General features: G+C 46.0%; 2 protein-coding genes across 6 annotated transcripts in view; one reads left to right on the forward strand and one right to left on the reverse strand.

Moving 5' to 3' along the window:
• The window catches only part of LOC308578872 (uncharacterized protein), a 22,022-nt gene extending 15,947 nt beyond the window's left edge, over positions 1–6,075 (reverse strand). The window contains exon 1 of one of the 3 annotated variants that reach the window (XM_081179497.1): positions 5,907–6,075. Coding sequence is in view for 1 of the 3 variants with exons in the window: in XM_081179496.1 (XP_081035622.1) it covers positions 2,552–2,564 (13 nt within the window). In the remaining 2 variants the exon portion in view is untranslated. Of the gene's footprint in view, positions 1–174; positions 199–2,551; positions 2,695–5,906 lie in introns of those variants that run through there. The other 2 variants (XM_081179496.1, XM_081179499.1) reach the window with 2 other exon arrangements.
• Positions 4,360–14,953, forward strand: TRMT12 (tRNA methyltransferase 12 homolog). 3 transcript variants are annotated; one of them, XM_081179459.1, is made up of 8 exons: positions 4,360–4,889; positions 6,677–6,777; positions 7,961–8,129; positions 8,535–8,733; positions 8,816–8,966; positions 9,822–9,931; positions 10,515–10,672; positions 12,757–14,953. In XM_081179459.1, exons 1-8 carry the CDS (start codon positions 4,806–4,808, stop codon positions 13,225–13,227), a joined length of 1,443 nt encoding a protein of 480 aa, XP_081035585.1. In that variant the 5' UTR covers positions 4,360–4,805; the 3' UTR covers positions 13,228–14,953. The 3 variants fall into 3 exon arrangements, with proteins under 3 accessions (XP_081035585.1, XP_081035587.1, XP_081035586.1); XM_081179461.1 differs by lacking the exon at positions 4,360–4,889 and adding an exon at positions 6,204–6,398 and having other exon boundaries at positions 6,681–6,777; positions 12,757–14,952; XM_081179460.1 differs by lacking the exon at positions 4,360–4,889 and adding an exon at positions 6,205–6,398 and having other exon boundaries at positions 12,757–14,952.
• Positions 14,954–19,166: the final 4,213 nt, after the last annotated feature.

Here is a 19,166-nt window from a genome sequence, read left to right on the forward strand (position 1 = left end):
CTGGGGCCCCTCTGACAGGTCACACTCATCTGGGCCTAGCCAAGGATATGAAAACTAAGCCCTCTGAAGACAAAGTGATTTTGTCCAGGGTTGCTGTGTCCTTCATGACTTGTCCTATTGCTCCATCAAGAGTTCATATGTGTCCAAGATGGTAAGGACATTGTCCCCTTTCACCTGTCCCTGCTCAAGATCCCTGTCCCTGATGGCTTCTCCAACAACTATGTCTGAGAGGATGGCTTGGGAACAGAGAGAAGTCAAAGAAATACTGTATTTTCCCGTGTCAAAAGGTAGGGGGCGTCTTATACACGGATAGTGCTGAGGGTGGACTGGCCATTGGTTGTTGCTGCAAAAATAGGGGCTGTCTTATCCATGGGGGCGTCTTATAGATGGAAAAATATGGTATATCATGTTCCATCAAACACAAAGAAAAGGTAAGCAGGCTTCCTTGTCCCAGAGCAACTTAAAGGTTGTAGGAGAAAGATTTGGGTTCCACCCCCAATACCCTGTGGGTTCAGCCTTGACTCCAATTGTCAGTCAAACAGGATGTTTATTTAGGTGTTGAAAGGCTAGTGCGACACAACCTCAAACAGCAAGTAGCTGAAGGGTGGCACCCAAAATATGAAACATTTATATATTTTGTTTTTGTTTCATTATGTATTTTGTGTTCTCATTTTGTGTTTTTATGATGTGAACCACTCTAAGATCCTCAGATGAAGGGTAGCATACACATTTTATAAATAATAATACACCTTGAAGCGAAGGAGCGGTTGTGCCCATTTAGGGTAGTACTTCCATAGACCAGCTTCTACTGGTTTAATCACAAGACATAGCAACTTTCTTATCTTTCCCTCCATCCTTTGTACTCAAAAGTTATAGCAACAGCTCCTGTTGCTGTCCTTCTGTTGTGGTTCTCTTGCAAACACAACATTCACTTGTTTCTCACACATACTTCAATTTTAAAATTTCTGTACTTTTTCTCTGACAGCACCCCCCTTAGTTCCAAGAAAGACTTCCCTGCCTTTCCTTGGAACTCATATTCCTAAATCACATACTGCAATATCCGCCATATATTGTAATTTTAATTTTTAAACAATTTCTTTTAGGTTTTTTTTTGGTTTTTTTTTTGCTATCTGCTTCATTTTCCTGTAGGGTTGCCATATTTCAAACAGTGAAAATATGGGAAAACTTTCCCATATTTTTTTTTGCCCAAAATTGTTGAATTTTTTGGGCAAAAGTTTTGCCCAAAATTGTTGAATTTTTGGGGAAAAATAAAAAGCCCATTTTGGAAAAATTGCAAAAACAGCATGGCTGACATGGGCTACCATGCATCCGGATTTTCTCAGACATTTCCCAATTTCGGAGTGGGCACTGCTACTGCCTGCATTATCCCACATGTCAGGAAATTCTGGATGTGTGGCAGCCCTATTTCCTGTCAATTTATGTGTGCACAGCACTTTTGACACATTCTTAATACAGTATGAGTGTTGTTGGGTTTTTTTAAAAAACCACCTTCTCTGCAATCCTATACTCATAAACATTACCATCTCACTTGCATCTTGCTGGTGCCTTCTATAGCTGTAGAAATCACACACAGAACAAGCAATCCCCCTAGAGGGAAAAGGGTAAAAGGCGGATCCAGCTGATTTTAAATGGATCCTCATGAATTCATATGATTTTTTCATTCAAATTAAATAAAACCACCTTGATACTGTAGACCATGTCTTACTCTATAGGCAGCATCAAAAAAATCACGCACCCACTGTTTCGTGGGGCCGCAGTGGCACAAAAATATGGTTAAAAACACGGATCCTCATGGATCCTCATGATTTTCCCACCAAAGTCACCATTAGATCAAACATCATGGCCATGGACACAGTCTGCACACAAAAAAATCACAGATCCAAGGCTTTCTGGTGACACCGTGGCCCGAAAACGTGGTTTTGAACACGGATCCTCATGGATCCTCACGCTTTTTGGATAGCGCCACCCCTAAATCACCGTCAAATCACACATCATAGCCAGGGGCACAGTGTGCACCACAAAAAATTTGGATCCATGGCTTCCTGGCCATACCATGGCCCCCAAACGTGGTTCTGAAGCACGGATCCTCATTGATCATCACGCTTTTTGCATTGAGCCACCCCAAACTCACTGTCAAATAACACATCATGTCCAGCTGCACAGCCTGCACCACAAAAAAACTCAGATCCACGGCTTCCTGGCCACTCCATGGCCCAAAAACGTGGTTTTGAAGCACGGATTCTCATGGATTGTCACTATTTTTGCATTGGGGAACCCCAAATTTACCCTTTATTCAAATATATTGTACATAACCACAGATCTGACCACAAGCATCATGGATCTACTGTTTCGTGGCCCTGGCCAGATGCTACCCTGGATATATTGGTCAGTTTTTAGGTGGGTGTGCTGGGATGGAGGAAACGGAGTCGGCTGAATCTCAATCCATTAAAGACGGGGGTCCAATGCCTGGGCCGGAATAATTTAGGTTCTGTTTGCCAGCTCCCAGCCCTTCATGGGGCACAATAGTCACCTGTAGCCGCCATCAGGAGTCCCGGTGTGATCCTGGACACTTCTGTCTCTATGGAGGCATTGGTCACAAATGTAGCCAAACTGGCATTTTTTAATCCATGTCAGGTTAGGCGATTGGTACCGTACCTGTCCCTTTCCAACCTAGCCATGGTGATCCATGCAGCAGTCACCTGCAGATTAGACTATTTTAACTTGCTCTACGCCTGAACCAGGGAGGGTAGGGTATAAATGTGATAGGTGATAGATGGATAGATACATACATACATACATACGCAGGGCTACCCTTGAGACTGCTCCAAAACTCCACACGGTCTAAAATGCAGATGCATGAGTTCTTACTTGGACTTTGTGGAGAGCCCACATTCAGCTGATTGTTCATCAGCTTGATTGGCTGCAGGTGGAGTATCAAATCAGGTTAAAGGTTTTGGTGCTAACCTTTAAAGTCTGTGACCTTTCTTATCTGTGGGAATTATCTTCCAATACACCCCCCAAAGAGTGTGACGCTCATCTAACAACAACCTACTGGTGGTCCCCGGCCCAAAACATATCCAGCTGTCCTCAACCAGAGCGAGAGCCTTTTTGGTGGAACACTTTGTCTAATGAGACCAGGGCTTAGTGCAAGCTATCTCAGTTCTCTCACCTGCCGTGGAGAGTGGGCTTGCACATTCCTAAGACCCTTGTGAGCGAAGCCGTTGGGAATCTTGTACTCCCAGCAGGGTCACCCACGGCGGTAAGGTCAAAGAAACTGAAATCTACTCAGAGTTCTGTAGTGATTTCATGCTCTTTATTGCAGCTTGTAAAACATTGATTGAATTTCCCCCAAAACCTCAGGCTTTTATATACATTATTTACACCAGTGTTTTTCAACCTTTTTTGGGCAAAAGCACACTTATTTCATGAAAAAAATCACGAGGCACACCACCACTGTGTGCGGAGAGGGAGATGTCAGAGCCCCGCTGCTCTCTATGGGGAATCGGATGAGAGCGGACCGCCTGTCCGCTCTCATCCGATCCCATCTGATCTGATCCCCACCCAGGATGGATGGAAAATAGGGTGGACACAGTCCAGCGCCCGCCTAGTGGGTGAAAATGTGACTTTAAAAAAAAAAAAAAATCTTTCGGATTTTTCAATTTTTCCCACGGCACACCAGGCAACATCTCGCGGCACACTAGTGTGCCGCGGAACAGTGGTTGAAAAACACTGATTTACACAATAATATTTACGCATCTGATTGGCTGATTCTGCTTCCCTCCTGGAGCCTGATTGGTCTTTTCCTGCAAGCCAATCAGTTGTTGCATTCTAGTATCCTACTTGCCTATTGTTCTAGGATCCAAGCTTAGTACATAACAGGGAAGGAGCTAGGCAAAGAATGATCCAAGAAGCCCTCAAAGGCAGAACAGGTGGATGATAACAAGCGGTGTGTTACAATGGCTGTGAAGGCGGATGAAGGCTGTAGCAGATAGGATCCACCAGTTCGTCGTGACTACTCATGCCATCAGAACAGAGCCCTACTGCGAAGACTGTGCGTTGGTCAGCGTGCACTGATCTACACACATAAAACAAATTCACACACAGGTGTCTTCCAAAAACCCAACCCAATCCCCCAAACTGCCATGGCGATCAGCAAATGGTTACGGGGGCAGGAATGTGAAATCTGGAAGCCCCTAGTCATGAACCAGCACATGGGCGGTGGATACAGATTCAGTCATTCTGACTCAAGGAACGAGGCAGTTGAGCAGCTCGGCAGCTGTATCCGTGACTGAGCAGCCCCTTTTAGGATCCACTCTGCTCGCCCTGAAAAGGGGGAGGGGCTTGAAACGGTGCCCTAAACATAGTCTGCCTCCCTTTTTCCCTGACTGGATTACCGTGCCCAGTGGGGTCACCACCCAGGGGTCATAAAATACAGTTGAACTTTGGAACATGGAATATATGGACTTTGTCAGATAACACAGACAGCGTACGTCCTAAATGCAGAACTGCCATCATGGCAAGAGAGCTGTGACGTTTTAACATTGATAGTGCAGTGCTTTAAGACTCTTGAAGAGCAGGCGAGGGACAACTGAAGGAAGAAAAAGGAGGCTTCACATTATTCTGGAAAGGTCTATCAGAACAAGAACACTGAATACATGGGGTAGGCTTCGCTATGAAAAACGACCTTGTGAAGCTCCTGTCAGAAGTTCCTACTGGAATTGAGTGACTCTCAACCCTTCGGATAAAGCTCACAAAAAACCAACAGGCTACTATTATAAGCACTTATGCACCAACACTGGAAGCCGATGAAGACATTTTTGTTTTTTGTGGTGCAGGCTGTGCCCTTGGCTATGATGTATGATTTGACGGTGAGTTGGGGGGGGCAATGCAAAAAGTGTGAGGATCCATACAGATCTGTGCTTCAGAACCACGTTTTTGGGCCATGGAGTTGCCAGGTGATTTGATGGTGAGATAGGGGTGGCCCAATTCAAAAAGCATGAGGATCCATGTGGATCCGTGCTTCAAAACCACGTTTTTGGGCCATGGAGTTGCCCAGAAGCCATGGATCCGAGTTTTTTTGTAGTGCAGGCTGTGGCCCTGGTCATGATGTGTGATTTGACGGTGACTTTGGGTTGGCCCAATGCAAAAAGCTTGAGGATCCATGAGGATCCGTGCTTCCGAAGCACATTTTTGGGCCACGGTATAGCCAGGAAGCCGTGGATCTGAGTTTTTTGTGGTGCTGGCTGTGCCCCTGGCTACGATGTGTGATGTGATGGTGCATTTGGGTTGGCCCAATGCAAAAAGTGTGAAGATCCATGAGGATCCATGCTTCAGAACCACGTTTTGGGGGCATGGAGTTGCCAGGAAGCCGTGGATCCGAGTTTTTTGTGGTGCAGGCTGTGCCCCTGGACATGATGTGTGATTTGATGGTGAGTTTGGGGTGGCTCAATGCAAAAAGCGTGAGGATCCATGAGGATCCGTGCTTCAAAACATTGTTTTTGGGCCATGGTATGATCAGGAAGCCGTGGATCCGAGTTCTTTGTGGTGCAGGCTGTGCCCCTGGCTATGATATGTGATTTGATGGTGAGTTTGGGGCAGCTCAGTGCAAAAAGCGTGAGGATCCATGAGGATCCATGCTTCAGAACCACGTTTTTGGGCCATGGAATGGCCAGGAAGCCGTGGATCCGTGATTTTTGTGGTGCATGCTGTGCGGGGATGGGGAATGGAGTCCATGAGTAAGTTCAGACCCAAAGGTTTTCTGAAGGCATGCACTCCAGAAACAAACAAACAAAACAGTAGAGATACCCCGTTTCACTAACAAAAGGGCTACGTAAGGAGAGGAGACGCATGGGTGGGTTATTTCTCCAGTATGTATCGCTACGTACAGTGTTAAAAGAATTTCGGGCATTTTGCCATACTGCAGCTTTAGCAACTGGCCAACGAATCCAGAGGGATAGACGGGCTCCTGTCTGCGGCTGCCATAGCAACCGGCCAACGAGTCTGCAGGGATAGACGGGCTCCTATCTGCGGTGGTCATAGCAACCGGCCAAAGAGTCTTCAGGGATAGACAGGCTCACGTCTGCGGTGGCCATAGCAACCAGCCATCGAGTACGCAGGGATAGAAGGACTCACGTCTGCGGTGGCCGTAGTAACCAACCAACGAGTATGGAGGGATAGAAGGGAGTGCACAGTTCGCTCCTGCGCGTGTTTCCTTAGAAATCCGAGTCCCGTCCGAATCTTTCCCAAGTCCGAATACATAGATAGGATCGTAGTTCCTGAGGGTTGCCCATCTTTCAAAAAGTGGCGTTTGCTGCTGGGAATCTGAAGCCTTCTGTCCCCTTCTGCAGAAACAAAGGAAGCAAAAAATGAATTATTAGGTATCTCCCTGGGCTCACTGCCTGTGTTGCGCTTGTTGTGTTGTTGTGTGCAGTCCGTGCAAAGAGGAGTTGCATTTAAGCCCCCCAGGAGTCTTCTGATGAGTTATGTGGGCAAACTTTATTTTGCGGCGAATGCTAGCTAGATCCATGGGGGGTGGGGGGTGGTATATGCATATTCAGTGTTAGTCATTTGTTTTGTAGTGTGCAGCATTGTTCTGTTTTAATTGTTTTATTGTACACCACCATGATGTTCGCTGTTTATAAATACTCTGTTTTAGGCAGAACCCCTCCCCATTCCCGATAAGATGAACACGGAAGATTCATGTTCTTGTGGTACTGCAGCTGTTGTTATTGAGCCACAGTTTGCTCAGCTATTCAGGTATGGCGACAGGTGTTAGGAGGTGGGGTGGGGGAAATAAATGCTCAAGAAAGGTACATTCATCATGCATGTCATCAGTAAACTGGAGGTGCTATGTTGATGGAAGTGAGGCTTTTGTAGAAATGAACGGACCTATTTCTCAGTGGTTTAGGATTACCAGTGGCAAAGAGTCAGACTTATTTAGCTCACAACGCCTTGATTTCTCTGAGCGTACCACTTTGCTTTCTTAAAATAAAAAAATTCCTTCCAGTAGCACCTTAAAGACCAACTAAGCTAGTTCTTGGTATGAGCTTTCGTGTGCATGCACACTTCTTCAGATACTTTGCTTTCTTAGTGAGATTTACCTTTTACTCTTATGTCTGAAAAAGGCAATGCCAAAAGTGAAGGTATCAACCCAGTGCTGGAGATCCTAGCCATTGCTAAGGGGGATCGGCAGAGAAAGGAAGAAATACTTGCGTACAAATAAATACAGAGAACTATGCATTTGCCTAGTTATATGTTCATTTCACCGGTGCATTTGCCCTCGTCCCAAATCCCAGTCAAGAGAGACAATTTTAGCATGCGAATGAGGAACCTCAGGCCCAGGGACTAAACACAGCCCTTCTTATTCAGCCCTTGAGATTCACCCTGGTCATACCCTTCCTGGCTTTCATTTGGCTGGGACACATGTTTGAAATTTAACAATGCCTCTTGATAAGAGATATGTGTGTGCAACATCTGAGTGTTGTGAGGCCTACAGCACAAGGCACATTTGTTGCTTCTGGCTCCATGCACCATTGTCATATGGCTCCTGGAAGGTTGCTCATAAGGGAATGTGATCCTCAGTCTGGAAAATGTCCCCCATCCCTGCAGTCTAGCATCTTTTCTCTCCATCCTCTCCAGCACATACCTGTTTCCCCAATTCACAGTTGTGAAGCACACCGGCCTCGTAGAGGCTGTTTGGATACTCAGGTCGGCCATTTCTAGTGCATCTCAGAGGCCAGAAGGTTTTTCATCTTCTCAGCCATGAAGCTTAGCTGCCCCCTCCTTGGTAATCATGGCACAATACTACTTCTGACAGAGCTGACAAAGAGCTTTCCCTGCCCTCCCTCTTGGATCTTCTTCCCTGCAACAATAGCAAAGAGTTTCTGTAGGTTTAGTCGATAGTCTTCTCTGGGAGCTCATCAGGTTGTTGGTTTTGCAGGAAACTTTTGCAAAGAGAGGGTTTCCTAGACAGCAGTTACCGTGTGCAGAAGCTTCCTGATGGTGCCATGGCCTTGCCTGTGTTGGGCCAAAAGCTCACAGCAGAGCACCTGCATCAGCTGAAGGAAAGTATCCTTCCTGGGAAGACCTGTGCTTTAACATGGATTCTGGTGAGCCAAGTTCTTGTTGGCAGGTTGCTTTTATTTCATGACCTATGGGTTGTCACTACACTTGGCAATGACTGTTATCAAGCCTGCCTGCCTGCCTGCCTGCCTCTTTTCTTGCCTTTGTCTTGTCCTCTTCTCTACTTCCTACCTGCTTCATTTATTTGATGCCATCAGTTGATCTCTGATGCCACAGTATGACTGTGTGGTAGTGGTGGGGCCACATGCTGTTACTATACTTTGGGAATCATTTCATGAATATTTTCCAGGTGTTGATCTGCAAAACAATTTTTTAGACTTTTTACCATAAAGGTGGTGCTTGCTGCCAACGGATTTGTATAGGGATTTAAAGTGGTGTGGGGCATGTGTATGAAATAGGAAACTGGCTAATCATTTGCACCCCATTTGCAGAATCCCGTTCCTTCAAAAGCAGCCCAATTCCGGCCTCCCATCCAGAAACTGTATGATGAGTTGCAGAGCCTGATGTTGAGCCATGGAGTTGCCTGGTCAAAAGAGTTGGAGAGAGATCTACCACGCTCCTGGCAACGGCACGGGGATCTGGTTCTGTTCAGTGAGGAGAGCTTCAGAGAACCCCTATGGGGAGAGCTGGGTAAATTACAAACAAGCATTGTTCCAGACCATTCTGAGCTGCTTCCTTTCTCAGCAAATCCATCACAACTCTTCTCTTTCAGGACAAGAGCTCTGGGAGGTGGTTGCTGGTGCACTCGGGGCCCAACGTGTGGCAAAACGTGGACGTGTGCAGTCAGATTTGTTTCGATCCCCAACAGTGACCCTGTTGCTGGGGGAGGATGGCTGGGTTGAACACGTAGAGAATGGAATTCGGTAAGGGAGAGGTGCAGTGTAATATTTTCTCTTCTTTCTTTGAGTTCACTGAAAAATGGAGTCTAATTAAGACACTTTCAGTTCTAGAGCTTAAGCCTAGAAAGTTTAAGGTGTTTAAGGAGTGTTCATTCATTCCAGTCTTTAGCCAGATCAGCTTACAAGGGTCAGCAATGAGACCCAGCCCTCAGGCTTGACATCTCAGAGATCCAACACAAAAAGAAAAGGGAGTGGGAGGGAAGAGGAAAAAGCAAACTTATTTTTAGTTACAGAATTCTTATACAGTAATGGCCAGATGGAATGGAAAGAATTCAAGGAGAGGAGCCAGAAGTTGCTGATCTTTCAACTGAGAGGCCCAGAAGTCCCATCCTTCCCTCTGTTTTGGCCTGATCTTATGCTGAAGTAAATGTGCCTGTCAAAAATATGATAGCTATTTCTTCCAATGAATTCTAAAAAAAGCAAAGGGTAAATTTGAAGTCTGCAGTCATTTTCATGTTGTAAGATTTTTGAGTGGGCTCTGGAAAACTCAGCTGGTCTGTGGTATTGGGTGAAGATTGGAGTGGGTTAAGGGTATGGTGAATGTTTCACTTCTCAGGGCAAAAGGTAGATAAGGCTGCAGTCCTATATATACTTATCTGTGAATGAGTCCCATTGCATCCAGGGCTTACTTTTGAGTAGATGTGTAGGCATTGCGCTATAAGCTTGTTTGTTTGTAGATGTGCACAGTATTTAGAAAAGAATCCTTGTATGCTCTGAATTTCCTCCCACCCTAAATAGGGGTTGGTTAAGAACTACAAGTACTTAACAAGTACAAGTTTGATTCCTCGGGGACATCTTCTGATTCGGTTGCCTCCACAGGTACATGTTTGACGTGACACAGTGCATGCTGTCTCCAGGAAACATCACCGAGAAGCTGCGAATAGCATCTCTGAAGTGTGCTGGGGAAGTGGTGGTAGACCTCTACGCTGGTAAATACTGCGATACGAGGGAGCAGCAAAGCGGCTGCTGTCTCTTTCTGCAGCCCCATTTGGGGCACAGCCTATTTCTAAATAGTTTAGCCATCCAGAGATGGATCTTGAAGCCAGGTGGGCGTCTTGAACCATGTATAGAAGTAACATGAATTCAGTTCACTTGATTTCTCTGTGGTCTTTCTTGGTTCCCTCTCCCAGGGGTCTAGCCCTCCTAAAGTTGAATTACATTTCCCACGCATCCTGTGCTGTGGCTGGCAGCATGATTCTCCAGCCCTAGCAAGAAGCATTTGACCCATTGCTTTGCCAACTAAGGCTTCTAAAGAGAGCCCTGCTGGATCACATCCAGAGCTCATTAGTCCAGCATCCTGTTTTCTACATTGCAGCCATGCAGGTTCCTCTGGGAAGCCCACCAACAGGAGAAGAGTGCAGTAGCACTTACTTGTGCACTGCAGCGGCTTGTATTCAGAGGCACACTGCCTCTGGTTGGGGAGCTAGTAGCCATATCACCCTATCATTTGTCTAACCCACTTTTAAAGGTATTCTGTAAGATAACGAGTGGCTGTTCTCCCCTTGTCTTCAGGGATTGGCTACTTCACCCTGCCGTACCTCATTCATGCTGGTGCTGGCTTTGTCCATGCCTGTGAGTGGAACCCGCATGCCGTGGAAGCACTGCAGAAGAATTTGCAACTGAACCGTGTGCAGGATCGGTGCCTCGTTCATCAGGGAGATAACCAGAAGGTGAGCAAAGAGGGGTAGAAATGACCTAAATAGAATGAATAAATTATCATCTCACGTCACCTCTGACATTTGCCCGTGCTGATGGGAGCTGTAATCCAACAATATGGAAGGGTCACCGAAACTGAATGTTGGAAGATTAACGGCAGACAAAAGAAAGTCTTTCTTCACACAGTGCATAGTTAAAACTAGAGAGCTTGCTCTCATGGGAGGCAGGAATGACTCCCAATTTGGATACCTTTAAAACAAGTTTGTGGAAGATTGTGCTATCAATGGCTACTTAATATGGTCGGATGGTGCTTTGTATGCCTCCTTCCGGCAAGTCCTGCAGCCAAACATATTGCTCTGCTTTCTTTTGGACTGCATCACTGAGGCTGAGAATGGGGGGGGGGGGTCTTATGGGAGCAGCCCAGGACCACCCTACACACTGCCCAGGCTTGTGCCCTGGGGAGGTCATTTTGGCGCTGCTAATGCAGTGGTTTGACTTCACCTCGAGAGGCACACTCCATTGTCTCTCGAGACAGACAGATGGCAACAAATGGCAGCATTGATAAATCCTGCAAATACAGTGATAAGACACACTCTCCTCCCTCCCATCACAACCTCTCCTGAAAACTCTATTTAGGCACACTTTTTTCAGAACTTTGCTTTTTCTCTGGTTCCAGCCGCTGCTTTTATGGTTGAGTGCCATCTACTTTTTCTTTGTTAAATGGTTCTACTTTTTAAAAAAGGTTTTACTTAATTACAAGGTTTTGCTTTTGTATTTCGTTATGTAAGCTTTTTTGTGTACATCAGTAAACAGTAAATAAGCAGGATATAAAATAATAATTGTCAGGGCAAAGCAAGCAGGATGGAGGTCTGGCAGCTGGGCCCAAGGAACAGGGCCTTTTCAGCTGTGTCCCTCTCCCCTTGAAATATGCTGTCCTTGGTAGTTTTTAGGGAACCTTAAAAAGCCTTGTTTGTGTGTTCTGCATTGCTCCAGATGTGGGTGTCTAATAGACAGTAGCCTCTTTTTAATTCTAACACTGGCGTAGCTGGCTGTGATGTATTGATTTGTAATTTGTTAATTGCTGCTGCTAGGATGGTGATTATGTTGTGTAAAACCACTTAATGTGGTTTTAAATGTTACAAGCCACCATGGGAAAGTATTGTAATTTGAATGGTGCCTAATTTATTAAGTGCATAAAGGATTCAGGGTCTTCTGACTTCATTGGTCCTGATATGGGGGTTGATCTCTGCCACCTGTTTGTATTCATGAAGTAGAGTTTTATTCGTCTCTGATTGTCCAGCAGTTCCATTTCTCACCTGTCGCCCTCTGAAGCAACCTACTGGTGGTCCCTGGCCCAAAACATATCCAGCTGTCCTCAACCAGAGCGAGAGCCTTTTTGGTGGAACGCTTTGTCTAATGAGACCAGGTCTTAGTGCAATCTATCTCAGTTCTCTCACTTGTCGTGGAGAGTGGGCTTGCACATTCCTAAGACCCTTGTGAGCAAAGCCGTTGGGAATCTTGTACTCCCAGCAGGGTCACCCACGGCGGTAAGGTCAAAGAAACTGAAATCTACTCAGAGTTCTGTAGTGATTTCATGCTCTTTATTGCAGCTTGTAAAACATTGATTGAATTTCCCCCAAAACCTCAGGCTTTTATATACATTATTTACACAATAATATTTATGCATCTGATTGGCTGATTCTGCTTCCCTCCTGGAGCCTGATTGGTGAGAATTGCTATATTATCTGTTAGAGCAGCCCAGACTTCCCTTTGCTGCCTTCTCTGCATTCTTCTCTGCATCTCAAAAACTTTTTTGTTTTTTAAAAAGAAACAAAGACAAAGTCTCCCCTCATATTTTCCTTCTGTTATGCCTGCTCTCATTCTTCCTCTTCCATTCAGTGATAGATTGTGCGGTTTGTACGCCAAAGGTCCTCAGTTCAATCCCTGGCATTTCCAGTTAAAACAATCTCAGGAAAAGTGCGCAAAAGGCCAGTCTCCTGCCTGAGCTGCGTGACACCCGCTGCCAGTCAGGGTAGGTGATGCGGACAAATCTCAAACTTGCAAAACACAACTGTCTATGTTCTTTCTTTGTTTGCAGCTGGAACTGTGGGATGTGGCTGACAGGGTGAATCTGGGACTGATCCCCACGTCGGAGGCAGGATGGCCAATCGCCTGCCGGGTTTTGCGGAAAGATGTGGGTGGGATCCTGCATATCCACCAGAATGTGGAATCCTTTCCAGTGAATGCCCTTAGGCTGCACCACAAGCCACATCAGGATCAACCTCGCGAGCAGCTTCCAGTGCAAGCGGTGTCCAGCGTACAAGAGGACAAGGTGGCCCTTGCAGACCACGGTATTCTACAGGATGCAGGAAGGAAGGACCTGGCTCTCTCAGCCAGGGGCGAGTGGCAAAGGTGGGCAGAGGCCACAGCAATCCAGATCAGGACTTTGCTTCAGGATTTGGACGGGAAGCAGTGGAGGACTAAAATCCTGCACATTGAGCAAGTGAAATCTTACGCCCCTCACGTGCACCACCTGGTCTTGGATCTAGACTGCCGGCCCCTTATGTAGCACACAGGTAGTTGGCTTTCCTACAGAAGCAGCACTAGGAGAAAGGTCCCCCATCTTTATGGGCCTGGGGGCACATTTGGGAATCTGAAGAGCTGTTATAGGCAGCACAAAATACCCATTTTGCAGAAGTGAAGACTGGTGAGGCTCAGAAATTCTGCCCTAGACAGGTGAAACAACTGCAACCTTCCCTGCTCAAGCCCCAAGTAAAACACAGACAAAAAAGGAGGAGGAAACCGCTTCCCAAACCGCAAAAGCAAACAACAAAACGAAAATAACTTGCCTAAAAATAAAAGATAAGGAGGAACTGGGGGCCTGGTGAGGGCCTTCAAAGGTGTTGTGGTTCCCACAGTCACTGCAATGTGGAATCTAGCTCTACAACATGGTCTTTTCTTCATGGCACTAGCATGGTTTAGAGGAAACAGCTTTGGGTTTGGGCAGCAGAAATGCATGTTGTTCTTTTGGATCTGCATGCAATTCTTCACTGCCATCTTTTATCCCTAGTGATATGATTGCTGTTGTTCATCTTGGGAGCATTCTGGCAGGAAAAGGGGCCAACGTATCTCCTAAAACCTTGCTGTGAGCACTGTGTTTTCTCCAACTAAATTGTACTCTGTTTTCAATGGACCAGCCCAGTACAGTTTTTCTAGAAAAAGAGGTGCCGGAACTCACCATGAACGCTTCCATTGTTCTCTTAGAATTGCAGTGGTGCCCACTTGAGAGGTGCTGGAACTGAGTTCCAGCTAAATAAAAAAGCCCTGGACCTGCCTATGAATTTCAGTAGGTCTACTTAGAGTAGGACTAGCATTGGCTACAATCCAATCTTTAGGATTCTGTTGCATTTGCACTCATCTTAACATGAGGTCACTGACAATCTATACATCAGAGGCCGCCAGCTTTTTTGACCCCTGGGTATGGTTGCAAACCAGAGAAGCTGTTGTGGGCACCACATGCTCATCTTCACAGCCCTTGCAATGAAGCACACACCACAGCCTGTTCAGTTTGCTATAGCAGAGTCCTTACATCAAGCCTAGTTTTAGCAAAGGGCGAGGACATCCCAAGCACCAGGGAAGTCCTTTCCAGGCATATGTGTGCCCATTGGATCCAGGCTAGCAACCCCTGCCATACCCTGTATTTACAGGAGTTGGCAACTGAAAGTCTCTGAGTAAGGTGAGGTCTACGGATGACCATTTGCTGGCCCATTAATCCTTGATGCCATCTCCTACCTGCTTCCTCTTTTCTTCCCATTTCGCCCCTTCTCACCTTTGGAATATCCTGGAAGAAACCTAAAGGACCCCCCTGTCCTGCAAATGGGAGAGGGAAAGTGCTTTCACAGAGCAAGCAAAGGCATGGGAAGTGCAGTGGGGGTGGAATATTTGATTCCATCTAGTGCCCACCTTGCTTGTGCTAAGAATACCAAACTTTTACTGTTTTCATTGCCTTGGCAGGGCAGCATATTTTTTTTATTTGGGTGCCAGCCAGTTTCTAGTACAAGGATGTCTCTGAGTAGATCAGGGTGAGGTATTTGCCCCAGGGGCCTATTCAGTTCTCAGTGCTTTACCCAGGCAACACCTCTTCTTTATATTGTTTTAATTTTATCGGGGTTTCATTACTTTTCAATAAGCATCTTTTAACTTTTTGTAGTTTATCTGTATAGTTTCAATTTGTGTAAGTCCTGGTCTGGGAAAATGGTGGGGCACAAATTAATAATAATAATAATAATAATAATAATAATAATAATAATAATAATAATAATAATAAAATTATTGGCTCTGCTCCATGCCCTCCTTGAGTGGTTTTGCCTGACTGGAATGTGCCCTTGAAAGGCAATAATGTGTCTTGCTTGCCTGGGTGGAGAGAGGAGTGTGAAGAAGCCTTGGGCTGCTTGAACGTAACCTACTGCTGCCTCTAGCAAGCTTGGGCCCCCAGATGTTGTTAGACTGCAAGTTGCAGCATCCTTGATCATTGGGCCAACAACATCTGGGGACCCAAGGCTGCATTACTGTAAGGGTAAGGGTTGCATCCATTGCTTTGCCCCCTTTTGGCTCCATTTCAGCCCACCCCGGAAGGTTTCCCAAGAGGCAAAGTGGCCCTCGCTGTAAAACCTTCCTACCCCTGGACATGGGCATAGCCAGGATTTTTGTTGGGAGGGGGCAGTCCTTTTGTTGGGAGGAGCAAAACCCTTAATTACCTATGTATTTCTATTTCTTTTTATTGATGGGGGGCAGCTGCTCCTCCCTGCCACCCCCTTGACTACACCCATGTTCCTGGAATAGATCAATCACATGCAAATGTCTTGGCGCAGCTTTAGAAGTGTGTTTCATTTGTATGGGTTTAAACTAGAGTAACATTTCTGGGACGTGTCTGTGCCTGGAAATTGGGGAACAAAAGGTAAGTGCAGGTAAGCCCTGAATGTTCAGAGTAAATATAGGCCAGGATTCCTGTTTGTGCTCCGTGAGGCATCGTCTCAATCTGGGATGTACAGCCTTTGCTTTTTTGCCTCAATCTAATCTCCTGCCTGCCCGCAGGGTAGCAATGGGAGCTGTGAACTCATTGTCTGGGTGGGGTGCCTACCTGCCCACACTAAGGCCTGTCATTTTTGTTATCATAGCTCAGAACCCAGAGAGCAAACGGAGCATGAGTCATCATTGGCCAGCTTTCCATTTGTTCTGGAAGCCACCTCCTGCGTAAGGGAGCCTCTAAATCAGTGCCAAGAAGCAGCAGCAGCAAAAGTGGTTGCCAAGAGGAAGACCAGAAAACCTAGAGGCTAGGCTAAAGGGAAGCATTTAATCACTGGATACAGGAAGAGACTTGGAAATCCTTGCAGGCAAGAAGTAAAAGCCATTCTCGGATCTGGGGCCTGTACAAACCAGTCTGGTCTGACCCCACCTATGTTATCGCCTGTTAGGGTTTTTGTGTGTATTCTTGGGGAGGAGTTCAAATCCTGCAGCTGGTGATGACATGTAGCCAGATAGGTCACCTGCGTACTTTGGACCAGGACCAGCCCACCTCTCCTCTAGCTTTCTGCAGCAGTGCTAAATTTGACAATAGCACCTGTGTCACTCTTTGTGCCAAGCAGCAAGCTGGGAGAGATAGGAGTTTTGGTCTGATTCAGCAGGTCTCCTCCTGTCTTCAGTAAGGTGCAGATAGGAGCCTAGGAAGCTAGCTGCCTCCTACTGTGCAGTCAGACCCATAGGTCCATCTAGCTCAGTGCTGACTAATGAAAGACCACCTCCTACCCTCCACACTCTGGTGTTAAGATCAGTAGAGGGGGCTCTCTTAGTAACTCCATCAGAAGTTCAGGTGTGTTTGTGGCCGTGTGGCCCAGGAGAGGGCATTATCTGTGGCAGCCTGTGGATTGCTTTCTTCTGTGCCATTCCCTCTCCACAGAGATGCATCCGGTACCTTTATAGTAATAGTTTATGCCATATGCTGGAGAGTCACCTCTTTACCCTGGCTTTGACACTTGAGACGTGTTTTCAGGACCTGCCCTATTCAGGTAACTCTCATTTCTCTTAGCTGTTTTAAATATTGCATTTAAAATTATTGTAACCTGCTCTGACTGTGAAGGGCAGTGTCTGGCAGCAGCTGTCCAGGGTTTCAGGCAGGGGACATTCCTGGTCCTACCCAGAGTTTCCAGGAATTGAACCTGGGACCTTCTGCATGCACAGCAGATACCGTACCACTGAACTACAACCCTATTTATGTGCTAGAACATTTTAGCTTCTCACCTTGTCAGCTGCCGTTTTGTTACTCAAAGTAACATATATATTATTTTAGTGATAGTATATGATACAGATATTCCTTTGCCTGAGAAGCCAGGAATGCCCCTTTTTCTAATAATGCAATTGTTGCCATCAGTTTTCATAATAGGCTCAAGGCACTCTTAGTAGTACTGCATGCTCTCAAAGCAGTTCTTACGTCCAGTAAAAGCAGGGCCTTTATTGTGGTGGCACCGGTCATTTGGAATGCGCTTTCAATGAACAGCAGTAAACGCAAAGGTTGTGGACGTCACTCATCATTTAGATACCTGATAGGTAGTGCTGGAGAGGTATCAGTGGTCATGGTGCATGTAAACACCAATGACAAGGAAATGTAGTCTCAAGGTCCTGGAAGCCAAATTTAGGATGCTAGGTAGGATGCTGAAAGCTGAGACCGGCTTTCAGCTGATCTGTTCACCCAGGCTTTGCCTAAGGGGTGATCCTGCTATGCTGATTTATCAACCTGTTATTGTGATTTGTGATGCATTTTGTATTCATTTTATGAAGGTCGCAGGCTTGCCATCTCTGCCTTATTAAGTATTTGTATTTATAAGTAATGTTTGACAATGTTAAAAAAAAAAGCTGCACAATTAATCGGGCAAATGCCTTCTCAATAGTGGCACTACAACTGTAAAAATTGCTGAAAGGAACCTAAAGAAAAGCCCTGCTAGATCAGACCAAAGTCCTCTTGGGGTACCTCAAGACTCATTATTTTGTGAGAAGGATTCAAGCACATAGCCAAAATTTATGCCCTGTTTTAGGAGACCCTAATCCCCACTCAAAGAGCTATCCTTTTCATAGTGGTTTAACAACCAACCCTTCTTCTTAGGGAAATGTAGCTCTGTGTGGAGAATAGGGGCAGTACTACGAATTCTCAGTCCCCATGATTCTTTGGCCATGGCTGTTAAAAGTGGCATAAGTAAAGGTAAAGGGACCCCTGACCATTAGGTCCAGTCATGGCCGACTCTGGGGTTGCGGCGCTCATCTCGCTTTATTGGCCGAGGGAGACAGCGTACAGCTTCCGGGTCATGTGGCCAGCATGACTAAGCCGCTTCTGGCGAAAGAGAGCAGTACACGAAAATGCCGTTTACCTTCCCGTCAGAGTGGTACCTATTTATCTACTTGCACTTTGACGTGCTTTCGAACTGCTAGGTTGGCAGGAGCAGGGACTGAGCAACGGGAGCTCACCCTGTCGCGGGAATAGGACAGCTTTATATAGTGCGGATGGGACTTAAATTTTAGCGCTTAAAGTGGATTGTAGTGGTCTATTGCCTTTTTTTGCTGTTAGTAAAGTGATGGAAATGCTCTGAAAAGTGTGGTATGAATGAATGATTAACAGCGCGATGTGTAAGGCACCCTGCAAATCAGAACAAATGCTCATTGTTCTGCAACTGTCCTGCAGACAAAACTGGAATGAATGCTTAAACAAAAGCCGGACATAGTCTAATCTCTGTGTCACCTTTGTGCAAGCAAATCAAGACGAGTGCTCAATAAACAGGTCGTCTGGAGGAGCCTAAAGTCCAGCATCCTGTTTCTCAAAGTAGCCAACCAGATGCCTATGCGAAGCCTGCAAGCACGACAATCGCCCTTCTGTGGGAGAATTGCCAGGCTCCCGCACTTCCTGCGTCTTGAGAGAAGGTGGGGGGGTGGTGGTGGTTCTAATTTCCATTTGTTAAGGATGCTGGGAGTGATTAGGACACCTTGTTCCCCTCGTAGGGCTGCAGTTCCCAAAGTGTCTTGAGAATGCTAGATCTCGGAGGAAAATATTAGCCCCCGAACATCTCTCAGCACCCATAACAAACTGCAGTTCCCAGGATTCCATAGGAGAAGCTATGGCATGCTTTGTATGCATACATAGCTGTCAACTTTTTTCTTTTCTTGCGAGGAATCCTATTCGGAATAAGGGAATTTCCCTTAAAATAAAGGGAGAAGTTGACAGCTATGTATGCATAGCGCAGATGAGACATAATGGCCAGCTTTATGTCGATGAGCTTCAGAACTTGCTGTTTTTAGGATGCTCTTGAATATGTTTTTAGTACAGTATTGCTGACTTATTTAAACCCCTCCCCCCCGCGCGCGCGCACACACCGCAAACACCCCTTATAGTCCATTCGAAAGTTTGCAGTAGATAAATAGCAACCGATTAAGCCATACTGTGTCGGGAATAAATCCTGATCTCGG

This window comes from Podarcis bocagei (assembly GCF_964188305.1).
Source record: "Podarcis bocagei genome assembly, chromosome: Z".
NCBI lineage: Eukaryota > Metazoa > Chordata > Lepidosauria > Squamata > Lacertidae > Podarcis > Podarcis bocagei.

What these genes read in the sequence shown, in the direction of transcription:
- TRMT12 (XM_081179459.1), top strand. Translation starts at nt 4,806, where the DNA reads ATGCACCAACACTGGAAGCCGATGAAGACATTTTTGTTTTTTGTGGTG. An exon ending in ACCCCTATGGGGAGAGCTGG is followed by an intron (nt 8,734 to 8,815) that starts GTAAATTACAAA and finishes CTTCTCTTTCAG; the next exon opens with GACAAGAGCTCTGGGAGGTG. An exon ending in CACGTAGAGAATGGAATTCG is followed by an intron (nt 8,967 to 9,821) that starts GTAAGGGAGAGG and finishes TTGCCTCCACAG; the next exon opens with GTACATGTTTGACGTGACAC.